The 15,056-nt window shown below is 35.7% G+C and overlaps 1 protein-coding gene across 23 annotated transcripts in view; it reads right to left on the bottom strand.

Moving 5' to 3' along the window:
- Nucleotides 1-2,148: 2,148 nt before the first annotated feature.
- CSNK1G3 (casein kinase 1 gamma 3) overlaps nucleotides 2,149-15,056 on the bottom strand; it is a 112,783-nt gene continuing 99,875 nt past the window's right edge. For 11 of the 23 annotated variants that reach the window (XR_014838674.1, XR_014838675.1, XM_021084688.2 and 8 more), the window contains 3 exons: nucleotides 14,084-14,190; nucleotides 13,554-13,577; nucleotides 2,149-4,575 (listed from right to left, as the gene is read on the bottom strand). Coding sequence is in view for 19 of the 23 variants with exons in the window: in XM_021084688.2 (XP_020940347.1) it covers nucleotides 4,521-4,575; nucleotides 13,554-13,577; nucleotides 14,084-14,190 (186 nt within the window). In the remaining 4 variants the exon portion in view is untranslated. The remainder of the gene's footprint in view (nucleotides 4,576-13,553; nucleotides 13,578-14,083; nucleotides 14,191-15,056) is intronic. The other 12 variants (XR_014838678.1, XM_021084695.2, XM_085014424.1 and 9 more) reach the window with 2 other exon arrangements.

Genomic DNA, 15,056 nt, shown 5'->3' with positions numbered 1-15,056 from the left:
AAGTGATTAATCCACAACATAATGATACGCCAAAAGGCACATATCAAAAGCAGAATCTAACGGAATTCTATAAACACCTTCCAAATGATGAACATGCTCAATTAAAATCATACACTTGAGGACTGATAACAGTATTTGGTAGTATCTATCTGTAAGAAGACATTTTCAAAGATGAAACAGGTAATATAAGATTATGGTGCACATTTGCAATCAATTTCAAATCCCAATTATGTAAAATAGCCCCTCAAAATAACTCAATTCTGATCATTAAACTTGTATTACAAAAAAATTGTATGCAAGTATTCATATATAAATAGACAGACATAGATTTCATCAATAAAAAATCAGTGGAAATTTTCTTTCTTTCCCATTACACAAGTATACAAAAGCCTGTTTTACCTTTTGGCCCACCAAGTCAATAAACTACAAAAAATTTTGCCAACCACTTGTCTAGAGCAGTGCAGGAGGGTTTCTCCATTTAAGTAAAATGACAGTGGACTAAACATTCCTGTGCACAATGGTACTTTCTACAACCGTTTTCATATCCCAGTAGTATTACCTGGTAACACTTCTACATGTAGTCCTTTCTTTGGGTATGATCCGTGTATTCTTATGAAGTAAATTTCCTAAGAAAACAATATGTGGGTCTATATTAGAGTTGGGCAGAAAAAAAACTAGTTATCTTGAACATCAGCAAAGTTTTATAATTCTATTTATTTCTATTCTTGTAGAAAGATTAGCTTTTAACTCTACTAAGCCAATTCTACCACAAAAACATTTAAAAGTAAACAAAAGCACATAGAGTACTTATGGCCTCCATTTTTACCTGAGTCCAAAACATTTTTCAAAGGTTCTCTTTCACTGTTAGTGATTTCCAAACATATTCAGATTAGGAAAAGTCTCAATAACAATGGTCACAATGTTTTCTAATTTAAAACAATGAGGCTTTCCTTTACAGTCTGTCTTTGTCACCGTGTCAGCAGATATCTAAATTTTGCCCTCAAAAAAATCATTCACACTCCTTCTGATAACAACGCCCTCATTTCCTTTTGGGTAATACCCCTTCTACCTTATTTCTTAGTCCAATGTGTCCTCTGAAGATGGGAGAACATTCTCTGGGCCATAGTAATTGGAAGGTGAACCAATGAAGAAACAAATGTCAGTCTTGGGATTTTGCTGGAATTGTTGAGAGAAACTGTTCTTTGTTCTGGCTGAGGTTACTAAGATGGCAGAAGTCTGAAGCTGCTGGGTGGCCCCTTTACCATCAGCTATGAAAAATCTCCCTGACAATGAAAACAGCAGGGTAGGAAGCAAAACTGAGAAATACAAAGACAGAATCCTGAACTTTGCACCAGGATCAAGCATGTCTGAAACCACTCCAATCACTGGACTTTTCACTTAAATGCAATCATGTGCATGCCTATTGCTGAAGTCAAGTTTCTATTACTTGCAAATCAAAGGATGCTAACACGATTATAAAATCATTCAGATTGAACCCCAATCTTAAATCAGATGCTTCTAGACAAGGTCTGCTAATCCATGCTTCACCTATGTTAGGTTTCATATCCAGATCTTATTGTTTCTGAGTGGTGGTGCATAGTGGACACACAAGGGCTTAGTGTGTGCTGCTTTGACTATCTTACCTTTGGCATCTTTCAGTAAGTAGAGCACCATTTTGTACAAGCCCTTAAAACATCTTGCACGATGACAAACTGAGATACTGTCACGGATATATGTTCTTCATCTGCAATGGCGTTAAAATCATTTACTTAAAATTGGATTAATATTTCATTTCTGTGAACATTTAACAGTATGACTTCATTTTTTAAAAAGAATGAAAATGATTCCAGTGTTTCTTCCCTTGGTTTCTTAGTGGCATTAGTTCTAATTAACTGCTCTGTTAAGGAGTTTACAGAAGTATAAAATTTGTTGTAAACTTTCATTCAAGAAAGCTTAGATACTTTCAGATATGTACGCTTTACCATGGGGTCCAACAAAGCAAAACAAAGTCAAAAACACAAAACCATATTCCTTTAGCTCTGCTTTTTGAATATACAAAAGTAAATGAACTGAATTTTTTAAATCCCTATCTTCAGTAAGTGAGTGGCATTATTTTACCCATGATTAGAGGAAAGGGGAAAGAGCAAGTTTAAAAAAACTACCTTTATTTTTTTATTTCTTTTTCAGTTACATACTTTTAAACAGGGATGTGTTTCATTATTCAGACATTCAGGCAATGTTGACTTCATTAGTGTTGACAGAAAAGAAGCATAAAAATGCAAAACATTGTTGGCTTAACCTGAACATACCTGCATTACCTATTATTGACCAGTTTGTGTTGCCAAAAGACTTATTTCTTGGCATTAAAATGGAGCACTTAAAAATATTGCTAAAAAGCAAATGTCTACACACTGGTCTTTGCAGCAAATAAGGGTATTTATACTTTTAAAATATTTTAAGTCCATAATTGGATTAATATACACACCTTCTTATGTATAAGGAGTTCAGATCATATAAACACTGTACAGTCCAAAAATCCTACTGAGAATAAAACTAAACAGGCTTATGATAAGAAATACAGATATCGCATGTATTTACAAATATCATAGACACACAAATTTGGTCAAATACTGTAAAGAAAGAAGTGGTTTCACATTATAATGGCCAAAACATCCATCTACCTTGCTCAAAGCAAACAAAAATAAAAACTCAGTATATAACTCCTGTAGTTAAAGACATCATGACAATATACAAATAGAGAAAATGGAAACTATTGACCAAATTATACAGCAAGTGTTTCTCAGGCTGAGGGTAGGTCTTTAAAATCAAGAACTTATAAAGATCATAGGATTCAGAGCAACAATGATAAACAACCTCCTGATTTGCGGTATTCATATGGGTGCCTAATTCATCAAAAACAATGCGCTGAACTTTTGGCTAGTAAGAAAAATAAATTACAAAGTACAATTAAATTCCTGTAGATGCAATAATGAAGTCAAAAATGTAGATTTATTTACTTTAATTACACATTTTAAATGTTACCTTGAGACAATAAAAATAAATAAGCATGCCCAGAGGCACACACTTAAAGACAAAAAGAGGGGGTAGCATGGAAGGAATAAGTAAGTAACAATTTCAGAAATGAAAGATGAATATGAGATTTGAACAACATAATTATCTTTCTAGCCGATCTTTGTGTCTTAACTCGCCTCAAAAATTCTGGCTAGTAGAATGTGACAAAAGTATACCTGTGTCTTTATGGCTTAAAACAAAGCACACTTGAAAAGTGGAATGGGTGTCCTTTTTTACAGAACTGTTACTTGTTCATATGCAGGCACTTCAAAAGACAATGGGGACAAAGCACCTGACCCATCCTCTCCAAAATAGTTTTCAATCATCAAAATTATGCTAAAAAGTAGGAAAATTCCAGAGAACCAGCAAAGTTGAATACAAGAGACTAAGGTGCACAGAGGGCAAGAGAGAGACCCCGTTTTTATTGCTGGGGGTCTTTTTTTTTTTATCAAAGAGCAAATAACTCATAAACAGACATCATTGCGTGGCACATCCAACGATTTCTGCTTAAGGAGAATGTAATCGTTCAGCAGCAGGTTGCAGTGGGATCTCCTTAGACTTCAACCTCATACAACGCAGTGAGATTCACATTTATTCCTTCTCCTTAGTGTATTTTCCAAAAAACTACAACATATCTCATTTCTCCAAGTATTCATTTCTTGCTGTCTAATATACATTATTATCTGGAAGCATAAAGTTACATTGTACAAATATTTTGCGTTTTTAAAAAATAAGCGCTTTTGCCACTTCGGCAACACTGGACTTCACAGAGTGGTGCAACAAAAGCAGAGCTCATATTTACCACACTACTTGTGATTCATTTTATCACTACCATCTGCCAAACCATACAGCTTTCTCCTCAGTACCTCTGGGCAGCGACTGTACCATGATTTCACAGAGAGAATGTTAACACGACTCATGAACAGCAGTACCATCAGTAACAGTGAGATCAATGCAGATGTCACACAGATCATGAACTTCTCAAAGGATTACTTCTTTTACATATTTGGGCAGCTCTGTTTTGCCTGTTGCATTATCCACTGGGGAGAGAATTCCTGTTTGATTATGTTCCTATAGAAGTTATAAAAAAACCAGGTTGCATATAGAACTGGTTGACATTTACGATACTGTACTGCTTTCTACAACAGGAGGAGAGCTTCTGGAAAATGTCCGGGAGAACTGAATTCATCAATACCACCTCATTGGTCCACTCCATTCAATGATGGGCAAAGCACTCATGTTTTGACAAAACTTTAAAGCTTCCGTAAAAGTTAAATTAGAAAAAAATACGAATGTAAGACAACCACGAAATGAAGTATGAAAGTATGACATTTTTGTTTCTAAGAGTGAGTCCTTAAAAACATATGTGGTCACTACAGAGATGATTTTAATCACAAGACAGCAGATGAACACGTAAGTAACTCCCCATGATCTGTCTGTGTCCAGAGTCATTTGTGGCGCTGGATGGTTTTCCTTTTCCTTCGTTTGAAAAAACAGCAGCACCTGCAAGTGGAGGGAAACATGCTTTTTTACTACAAAAATACAGAAATGTTGCTAAGTAAGGTTGAATATATCGTATTAACTTAAACGGTCATAAAAAGCCACAGGCTAGTACAACATAAACAATGAACACAACAATGAAGCATAGGTATTAGTCAAATTATGACAGATTTATTACTATCGTCTCGTTAATGTGCCTTTTAAGAACAGCAAGACATTCTATGCAACATCCTTAAAAAGAGCCACTAAACTGAAAAGGCTTTGCACCAAGACTAAGTGAAAAAGTTCTGAACCCCAACTAACCCGCCACATTCTTTTTTAGATACTCAATTTCTGGCAATAGCATGCTGTTATAAAAAGCTCATCTTACGTATTCTTTCCCCTTTTTCCTGATATTTATATATGATTGTTGAAACCATTGTTAGAGAAGCAGTAATATAAGCCTAATATTGGGGATTTCATTTTCACTTAGAATTAGACTCCGAGAATTAAAAGAGAAATCCCCAAAACATTATTTAACAAATAGTTTTCCGTCATATTTACAAAGTGGAAGAGAGGAAATACATTAAGTAGAATAAGAATGCTAAGACTGGCACCTTGAAATCTTTAGAGGTTAAAGAAGGTCAAGCTTATCATAAGTTATTTTAATTAAGGCAAAAATTATGCTTAATATTTAAAATAGCATAATCAAGGTGATTCAGTTTTGTAACTGAAAACTGACTCCGTTTTTGTAGTCTTATAAGGAAATATATGGTTCTTATTCCCAGGTGAAAAAAATCTAGTTATGATCCTTGAAAGAACTAGCTTTTCTCACAGTCAATTCTCCAAGGAGAAGATGCAACACCTGCAGGGGAATGCTAAGGCTGCTGTGAACTGGAAGTTGAGTGAGAATCGCTGATCAGCAACTAACAAAACAAATACACATACACACACATATATTCTAAAAGTCTGGCATTCCTTCAAATAAAGGTCTGGCTTTTTTCCCCCTTCTATACCTAAAAGAAAGTCAATCTATCAGAGTATCAGGATGACAAGTACCCCATATATAGAGGCTCCTTTTCCCCTCCACCGAAGTCCTACAAAGATGTTCCTTAAATTCTTACCAGCCCACTTTCATAAAAGGATACTAACTCAACATTTTCAAGCTAAGCATAAAAGAGATGATGTAGCTTCAAATGTCCTATCCAGCAAAAGATCATGGAAGATGAAAGAATGGCTAGATATCTTTTATATCTTTCTGTGAAGTAAATGTAAACAAAAATCCACTGTCCAGTTAAATTACATTCTCTGCACTCATATTATCTTTAGCCAAAAAAATTTTAGACTGTTTGCTGTGATTAATGCCATCATTATAAAATCACTATGGGCCATTCAAAACCAAATTACACAACTGAATTTTTTTTAATTGCATTCAAATAGCACACAATGACAAGAAAATGGAATGTGAATAATTCAAACTTGTATATATCAGCTGACAAAGATTCAATTAGAAATGTGTGCATTCATCAATCCTTACAAGTTTCACTCTTATTCAAGTAACTACCGGAAAGAATAGAAAGAAATTATCCAGCCAAGGGCCTTTAAAAAGAGACATCACCAAAAAGGAAACTCTAGGCACAAGACATTTTTCCTAGGTTTAGAAAAGTCAGTCAAGTTTTCCTGTCAGCTATTTAATAATTTCTCAAATCTGTTATACATATTTTCTAAAATAAAAAAGTACAACAAAAAATTACTAGGAGATAAAAATCATTATTCCAAAAAAAAACCCTAATTAAAGACTTATAAAAGAGTAAGAAAATGTCCATATTATAAAAAACAAAAAGTTTAAAAGCTGGTATTTAAAAGAAACAGAATATTTAGAATATTAAATTTAAGAATACGGTCATATTTCAGTGGAAATTTATTGTCTAATATAAAGTTTATTAACAGTGTTCACTGTCCTTAAATAATGTCATTTGTCTTTTCAAACTCCAAAATAAATTCTTTTAAAAGCTTCCTACGAAAAAAGTGTTGTAAGGTACACATAAGCCTTTTAGAATGGGGAATTTAATGTAACAGATGTTCTAGTGAACAAGTTCAAGTCTCAGATTTTCCACACTTGTATTAGAAATTCACCTTGTCCGATTTATTTTTTACCATTAATCTCCTTTCAGTTCTGAGAGCTGAGTTTGTCTCATTTCTGAGGTAATCTTTCCCTCCATTGCATAAGTATTATTAAACACAAAACCACTCCAAGCATTTATTTAAGACTATAGATAAGATCTTCAAATGCATTATAATCACAGAGACCTTTTAAATTCAAAAGCAATCTAAAAAGACACCTATTTTTTAGAAATAAACCCCACTCAATAGAGTACACCCTTGAAAGAGATTTGCATAGGTAGAGCTGGTATGCTATTAAACTAACTACCACCAGAGGACAGCACTCTTTATGCTATATGAAGGTATCCAACTCCACAAAGAGAACAGTGTTCTCAAAGTATTATACACTAACAATTTAAGAAGGAAATGGATATTAATCTTGTGGCTGATTTCTTCAAAGTCATTAACGAAACAGCTAATTTATAGTCTTTATGATTCAGAAATTAGGTCGCATCTCAAGTGCCCTGAGCAGTCTAAAACACTATTTCTTCCTCGTGGCCACTCTGACACATGACTTTTATTTTCCTCTCAGTACCTAATACTAATCTGAATTTATTTAATTTATTTACTTATTACCTACCTTCACTTAGAATGTAAGTTTCATAAGGTCTTACAGACACATCTCACAAATGGGCACAAAGTTTGTATTCATTTTACTGAAAAAATGAATGATTTGTTTCATAAACGCAACTCCTAGAGTGAGAGCCTAGTTAAGGAGTTCCCATCATGACTCAGCAGTAACAAACCTAACTAGTATCTACAAGGATGTAGGTTCAATCCCTGGCCTCGCTCAGTGGGTTAAGGATCTGGTATTGCCATGAGCTGTGCCATACGGTTGCAGATGTGGCACGGATCCCGTGTTGCTGAGGCTGTGGTGTAGGGCTGCAACTGTAGCTCCAACTCCACTCCTGATCCCTAGCCTGGGAACTTCCATATGCCACAAGTGCGGCCCTATTAAAAGAAAGAAAAAAAAAAGGACCTAGTTGAAATTCTAAATTCTAAAATTCTTAAGCCTGTTCTAAAGCTAAAGTTCTTAACCACTGGCCACATACTGAAACCCTATAAAATACAGAGTTTAGTGCCTGTTGAAGGTTTTCTGGAGAAAAATTGTTTGCACCAAATTATTAAAGAAGTCTAAGTGTCAAAAAGCATGGCTTTCTAGATACAACTGCCAGGTCACCTTCCTCCTTCTCTATTTCCAGTGAGGTCTCATCCTGAATGCAATGAGGTGACAGTGGAAATGCTTAGTGGACATCATGTCAGAAATTTCCAGGAGAGCAGACAAATGCATAAAAATAAACCATATAATTGTAAATTAGTACAGCTGAAAAGGGGGGAAAGTTACTGGAAACAATGACTGACAATAATAGAGTTTATAGCAGAGATTCCAGGAATCAGAACATACAGAAGTTTTCACAGATGATATGAGCAAGTCATTTTTATCAACAAATTCAATTATCTGGTTAGAAAGTAACTCACACCTTTGAAATTTTTAAGGATATTTTCTCTCCTTGCTGCTCAGTGACTACATTTTCTTATTCCTTAGTTCACACCTCAAGTGGGGTCTCCTCAGATCTAGACTACTGACAAGTACCTTAGGGAAAGATTAAGCTGACCAGACGTTAGAATCATGTTCTTGTCAACGATGCTTCTTCTTGGCTCTTTCTGGATTATTCCTCACGTGGTTCCAGTAAGCCAATATACTCTCACATCAGGATCATGCCTCTGACCTTACCACTGAATGGCTAGCCTAGAAGCTTTGAAGTCACATTTCTACTCTTAAATCCTTTGGGAATAAATGCTAAGTTCTGCTTCTGATTAACACTAAGGCTATGGCTGAAAACACTGTATAGGGAGAAAACAAGAAGTCATAATGGGTCAAAGTCCTAAACTCTGTAGACAACACATGGTTTTGCTATTGACTCACACCATCATTTCCCCACTACTGACTGCCTCTTCCTTCTTTTAAAATATGGCTTGTTTTCCTGGATTATGCCATATACGTTCTTCTCAAAAGTCTACCCAGAAACTGAAGCATGTTCTTCTGTCTGCATCTGAAGTTCTTAGCTCTCCTTACGTTGACTTAATGGTTCATCCTCCGGCTGAGGGACTGCGGTACCTGTCAGACCTTAGCCATTTATTCCAGAACCCAGCCTCTCCTCATCTGCTTGATGAGTATACAGAAAACACCTTTCATGGCAACTCATCTTTAATTCACTGTCAAAGGATTTATCCCCTTAAAAAAACTTATACTTAAATGTAATTTCATTTCTCTAGAGCTATCAGTTATAAAAATGAGGAGCCGTTCGTTTAGTTAAGCAGGTAGAGTTTAGATCACAGAGCAGGACCATCCAGGTAACTATCTAACTAGGAACTTGCAGACCCATCCCCACTTTCAATTTCTTACTCTCCATCCACATGCAATTAGTTCCCCAAGGCTGAAGTGACTTTTAAAATTTCCCCACCCTCTCATGCTGGCATAATTCCTAACTTCTTGCCTCCATCATTGGTAAAAGCCTTTTTAACTGACCTCCACTTTAAGGCATGCAAACTTCCCTTATCATAAATATGGCCATGTGCTTTTCCTCTGAAATCTCAGCAATGGTTCTCCACTGACTAAGGCATTAAGTCCACACACCTCTTAAAATGTGCTTCCAACCTATTTCTACTCTCCTCTCAGTCTTACCCTCCATTAGGCTTCCTCTCCAGGCAGCCTGTACTATCAAAGGAAGGAAGGGAGATTTTCTGCAATCTGATGAATCCTAGGAGGTGACATAAGCCTCAAAACTACCATCAAATTAATTTTCTTAAGGTTCAATCTGATTATACCATTTCTTGGCTTAAATCCACAGCGCATTCTCATGTGCTAAGAAAGATAATGTCCAATTTTTTTTTTTTTTTTTTTTTTTTTTTTTTACCTTGCTTGCTACTGAAGGCCCTTTGAAATCAGGCACTTAGCCTAGCACTTCCCATTAATGTATTCACATTCTCTATCTGCATGGGTCACTACTTAAACCTGCCCATTCTTTCCCTGCTCCACACTATTGCTCAACCCCTTCCCTCTGATCTCCATCTCCCTTGCCAAATCATACTCATCTTTGAGAATCAGCACAAACATATCCTTACCCGTGAAGACTCCCCTAATCTTCAGCTCAAAGTACAAACTCCAGTCTCCAGACTCCATAGTGTTCATCCTATAATACCTTGTTTTAGATCAGTGATTCTTAATCTTGGCTGCTCCTCAGAATCAGCTTTAAGGAATTTTAAAAATATTGGTAACCAGACCCCATCACCCACAAAGTGAAGCCTAAGTATCGGCATATTTTTAAAACTCTGCAGATGACTGTGCTATGAAACCACGGTTGAGAACTCCTATGGAAAAGTCACTGGTGTGCTTACTATCTACTCCAATGGAACAAAAGGGCCTTGACTTATCTTCATGACCGTCATGTTACCAAACACACAGTAACTGTTTAGTAAATGATGGAATGCAGGAAAAAAAGGAGAAACAAAGATGATTTCATACTACTTAAAAACTTAATAACTAAACTTAAAGGAAGGCTTATTCTCCTACATTCCTGGAAGGAATGATGAGGTTATTACTATCATTTGCATTATCTGCCTGGAAAAAAATTCTCCACTACAGTGAAAAAAAAAAAAGTAAGGCAAAAATCTCATTACTAAAGAAGGAGCCACTTCATCTTAGGGGAAGAGACTATTTTCCATCATTTGGAAATTATAGACTTACCCATGAGGTAGTATTCTAGGAACACCAAAATAAGCACTATTCTAGGACACTTAAGACTCTAAAATACCCAGTGTAGAATGCATTCTAATTAATGAGATGGGGTGAGAGGGATCTCTGCCAGTCATAGGTAAGAAGAAAATAAAGCAGCAGCAAATTCTGAAAAAAAATTCTAAGCAGGACCCCAGCTCCCTACAAAATGGTAGAAGAAAGAAGAGGGGCATTAGATACAATTTAGAAGGGGAAACATGCTCATGTTTCTTAATCACAGACTAAGAGGATTTAAGGAATGCAAAGATAAACCTATAATAGTGTCAGAATAGCCCCGATTAAAGAAAAGACAAAATGTTGTACGTTCAAAAAGAGTTTCTAATGATTGAAGAGTTAGAGAAGTTCTGAGGATTTCTGTAACTCATCTGAACAAAGCTTCTCTGAAATCACAGATTGATATTCATTTTTCTAAAAAACTGCTTTATTAAGATATAACTCACATATCATTAAATTCACCCCTTTAAAATGTACAATTCAATGGGTTTTGATATATTCAAAGAGTTTTGCAGTCCTCACCACTATCTAACTTTTCAAAACATTTTCTTCACTCCATCAAGAAACCATATTACAATACTGGCAGTCGTGCCCATCCTCCTCTCGCCCTAGGCAATCACCATCTAGTTTCTGTCTGTACATATTTGCTTATTCTGAACTTTTCATATAAATGGAATCTTATAATTTGTGGCCTTTTATGTCTGGCTTCTTTCAGTTAGCGTAATGTTTTCGATTTCATTTTTTTTATATCATCAACTGATAAAAGCCATTGTACAGATAAACCATATTATTTAGTCAATTACTTACTAATAATTTATTGAGGCCTGGGGATCCCAAGATAAAAAAAAAGGGCTTGTTTTTAAGAAATCCAAGAAGCTTCAGCAAGTGGGAAACAGATAAAGAGCATAACATATCAGTGGCAGACTTAAGGAGCTGAGGGAATACAGAAGTTAGAATGGAAAATGAATCTGGGCAAGAAAGGCAGGGCCAGACGATGAAAGGCATGAAGGGCCTGGTGCCACGCCAGGTGATCTGGACTTGATGCGCTATACAAAAGGAACTTCCCTTCACGAAAAGCCTTCCCACCCCTTCCTTTTTTCTCAACTTCTAACACCTACAGCTAGAAACCCAAACCACGAACATACATACATACACCCATCTCAACTAAATAAATTACAATGCCATTCTTCAAAGCCACCTCCAAAAAGCCTTCTCTGATCATCCTGTCCATAAGCAGCCTCTTCTTCACAAGCTCTCTAATGGGTTTTTTCATAGCTTTTTCATAGTATTTATCATACATCAATAAATCCCAAAACAACCACAGTTACCCCTGCTGGTATGTGATCTACTTAAGGGTAAGGACAGTATCAGATATTTCTGAAATCCAAGCAGTGTGCTTGTTGAATGAACACAAGGGGAAATGTAATAGATTTGGTGGAAAGTAGGTCTCTAAGAAGATACAAACAGTTTCAGTGAGAAGTGTGGGTATGGATGTGAAAATACGCACACTGACGGAAGAAGTATAAGCCTGGGAAGCCTGTAGATGAGAGAAGTCACTGGCAACTGGATGTGGAGAAACAGATAGGGGTGACAAGAGTAACTGAGTACCTGCCATGTGCCAGACAAAATACCCATGCTTTATCACATTTAATTTTCACAACAACCTAGGAGATAGATATTATTAGACTCATTTTACGGAAAAAGAAACAAGCTTATACAAGGTAATGAATAGTGGCAGAAGTAGGATTCTATTCCCTGAGTTTAAGTGCAAAAGTCATCTGCGTTATCTGCCACATGTCACCCACATTTATAACCATGCTTAGGACTGTACAAGCACACATAAACTGTTGTTTTTACTTTCTACGTAAAAATACACAAGTAGGTAACTGACTAATTATATCCTGAAATCCACCAAAACCATACTGACTATGAACGAATTCCACAAAGTGATTAAGATGGACACTTGACCATTACTCTTTAAAAAGATGTATCCTCATCTTGCAGCCAGCAATTGAGCATAATTTTGGAAATTATGTAAGGTTCCCTTTGGATATTGAGTAGAATATTCCAAAATTTACTGATCTAAACTTTATTCACTCTAAGACTGACTCAAAATTTGTCCTGAAATTGAGAGAAGCATTTTAAACATAAGCATTCCAACTAAAGGCAAATGTCAGAAAGTAGTTTAAATTCAACATTATTTCAACAGACAAGAAGATAATTTTCCAGCTTTCCCGTCATGGCTCAGCAATTAAGAAACCCGACTAGTATCCATGAGGACATGGGTTCGATCCCTGGCCTTGCTCAGTGGTTAAGGATCCAGCGCTGCCGTGAACTGTGGTGTAGGTTGCAGACACGGCTTGGATCTGGCGTTGCTGTGGCTGTGGCATAGGCCGGCAGCTAAAGTTCCAATTCAACCCATAACCGGGGAACCTCCATGCGCCATGAGTGCAGCCCTAAAAAGACAAAAACAAACAAAAAATGTAATTTTTCATAATATCTGTAATTAACAGGAACTATTTAGATGAGGATTTCTCATAACAATATCTCACTATAGTTTAGCATGAAATTTATCAGTGTTATACCATGTATATGCAATGGCAATATAATTAGTAAGTGAAATGCTGGTTTAGTGGTATTATTGGGGTGGAAGGAGGTGTGCTATGTGTATTTAACAATTACAAACAAGAAAAATGAAAACTTAACTCAAAATCTTGTCTTCCTATGTAAAGTAGCAAATAAAGCCTTGGGTTACAAAACAAATGCAAAAGCACAAGCAGGGCTGGTTTATCATCTACTCAATAAAAAAAATGCCCCCAAATCTATTTCACTTGAAGCAAAAAAGTTGCAGCAGGCAAAAGAGCTCCTCAAACAATTATTTCTTACTTTGCAGAGCTAATGTAAATGACATCAAATACTTTTGGACAACTTTTACCAATTATAATTTCTATGAGGAAAAGTTTGTTTTTAAAAAACACAAAATCGTGCTAAAATCTTTGAAATTATAGTCAACGGAGCTATTTCTGCCTGCCTACACTTGAGAACTCACCACATGTTCAACACTTTCTGGCAGCTAAACATAAAAAAAAAAGAAGGAAAAAGAAAGAGAGAGAGAGATCATCAGAAACTGCCCAAATTGAAATTATCACATTGTCTTTCATGCTTAATTTTTTTCCAAGCAGAATTATTATAATTTACATTCACAAAAAAAGAATTTAAAACTAATAGTAATACATGCAGCAAAATTGTATGTATTCTTATGCTAACAGAAAAAAATGAGCCTCTAGAGTGTAGCAGTAACTTTCATGCATCAATATTCCTAAAAATAAAAAAATTAAAAATATGCTGTTAACTCTAAGAATTTGAGAATAGTTCTTACTTATTTGTATATTATTAAAAAATTTATTGAAATGGCACTATTTTAAACTTTATGATTAAAAAAATTAAACATACCACTTGTTTTGCATGCACCTATTCCTTGATAGAAATTTCCTGAAATAGTTGTACATGACTATAAACCTCAAACATGCAAAGTTTAAGAAAAAAAAAGTTACTAAATCAAGCAAAATCAATACATACTTGGTTTCATCCATCACTTCCACTTCTGTAGGGGCTGTGATGGGAGCGTTTGAACGTCCTGCAGTAGGGTCATCTGTGTTTAACTCTCCATTTGTAGAACTTACAACCTGCGAAAAGAAAGAAAGAAAGAAAAAAAAAAGATATATACCCACAAAGTAATAGGTCATACAATGATAAACATAATTAAAGTATTTAAATTAAAAGTTAATGTGAGGAACACAAAATAATTAGTATGTAGTTGCACATAACTGAATATACTAATGGGTCAATATTTTATTAAAGAGAAGGTCATCCAATATTTGCTTTTCAACTCACTTCCTTTTCAGCTTAAAATTTCTTCTGCCTCCTGTCCTCTGGTTTTTAAGGCTAACTCAATCAGTTCTCTCTTGTGTGCCCATCTCCTTTACCTGGTATACTTTGCTACATTATGAGTTACTTCCTTTGCAAATTTCAACACTGTTCCTTCTAATGGATACTTTGTTTCAAATTGTAGTCATGCTCAGGTCTCCCTGTCATGTTGCCCATTCATTCACTCAGCTGTTCAAGCCCCGAATCCAGAAGTCACCATGATCCTTCTCTGATTTAAACCACCAGCAGACCCTGTGAAATCCTCCTCGGACACGCACCCCAAACTTTATCAGTCCTGCCCACTCTATGACTACGATAAGGTAACTTCAGTTCAGACCCCATCATCTTTTGAATGAAGAAGAGTAACAACCTATTCACCGCTCACTGTTACTTGTATCTACCTCTCATTAACGTATTGTCCACACAACAACCAAGGTGCTCCTTTTAAGATATAAATTAGATAATGCATAATTCTTGACTTAAAATTCTTTCAATGTCGACTTCCTGGTTTCATTTAGAAAAAAGATGCATACTCCTTACTTCAATTTACAGAGCCCCATAGATCTGAATCCTGCCCCTCTGATTTCATAGCACCTCCTCCTTTACTCACTAGCCTCCATCCAAT

The sequence above is a fragment of the Sus scrofa genome, chromosome 2 (genome assembly GCF_054392235.1).
Source record: "Sus scrofa isolate SSC_HxYL_T2T_F1_AM1 chromosome 2, Sscrofa_HxYL_maternal_Yorkshire_Landrace_v2.0, whole genome shotgun sequence".
Lineage (NCBI taxonomy): Eukaryota > Metazoa > Chordata > Mammalia > Artiodactyla > Suidae > Sus > Sus scrofa.
This window is presented reverse-complemented; position numbering and strand designations above follow the sequence as displayed.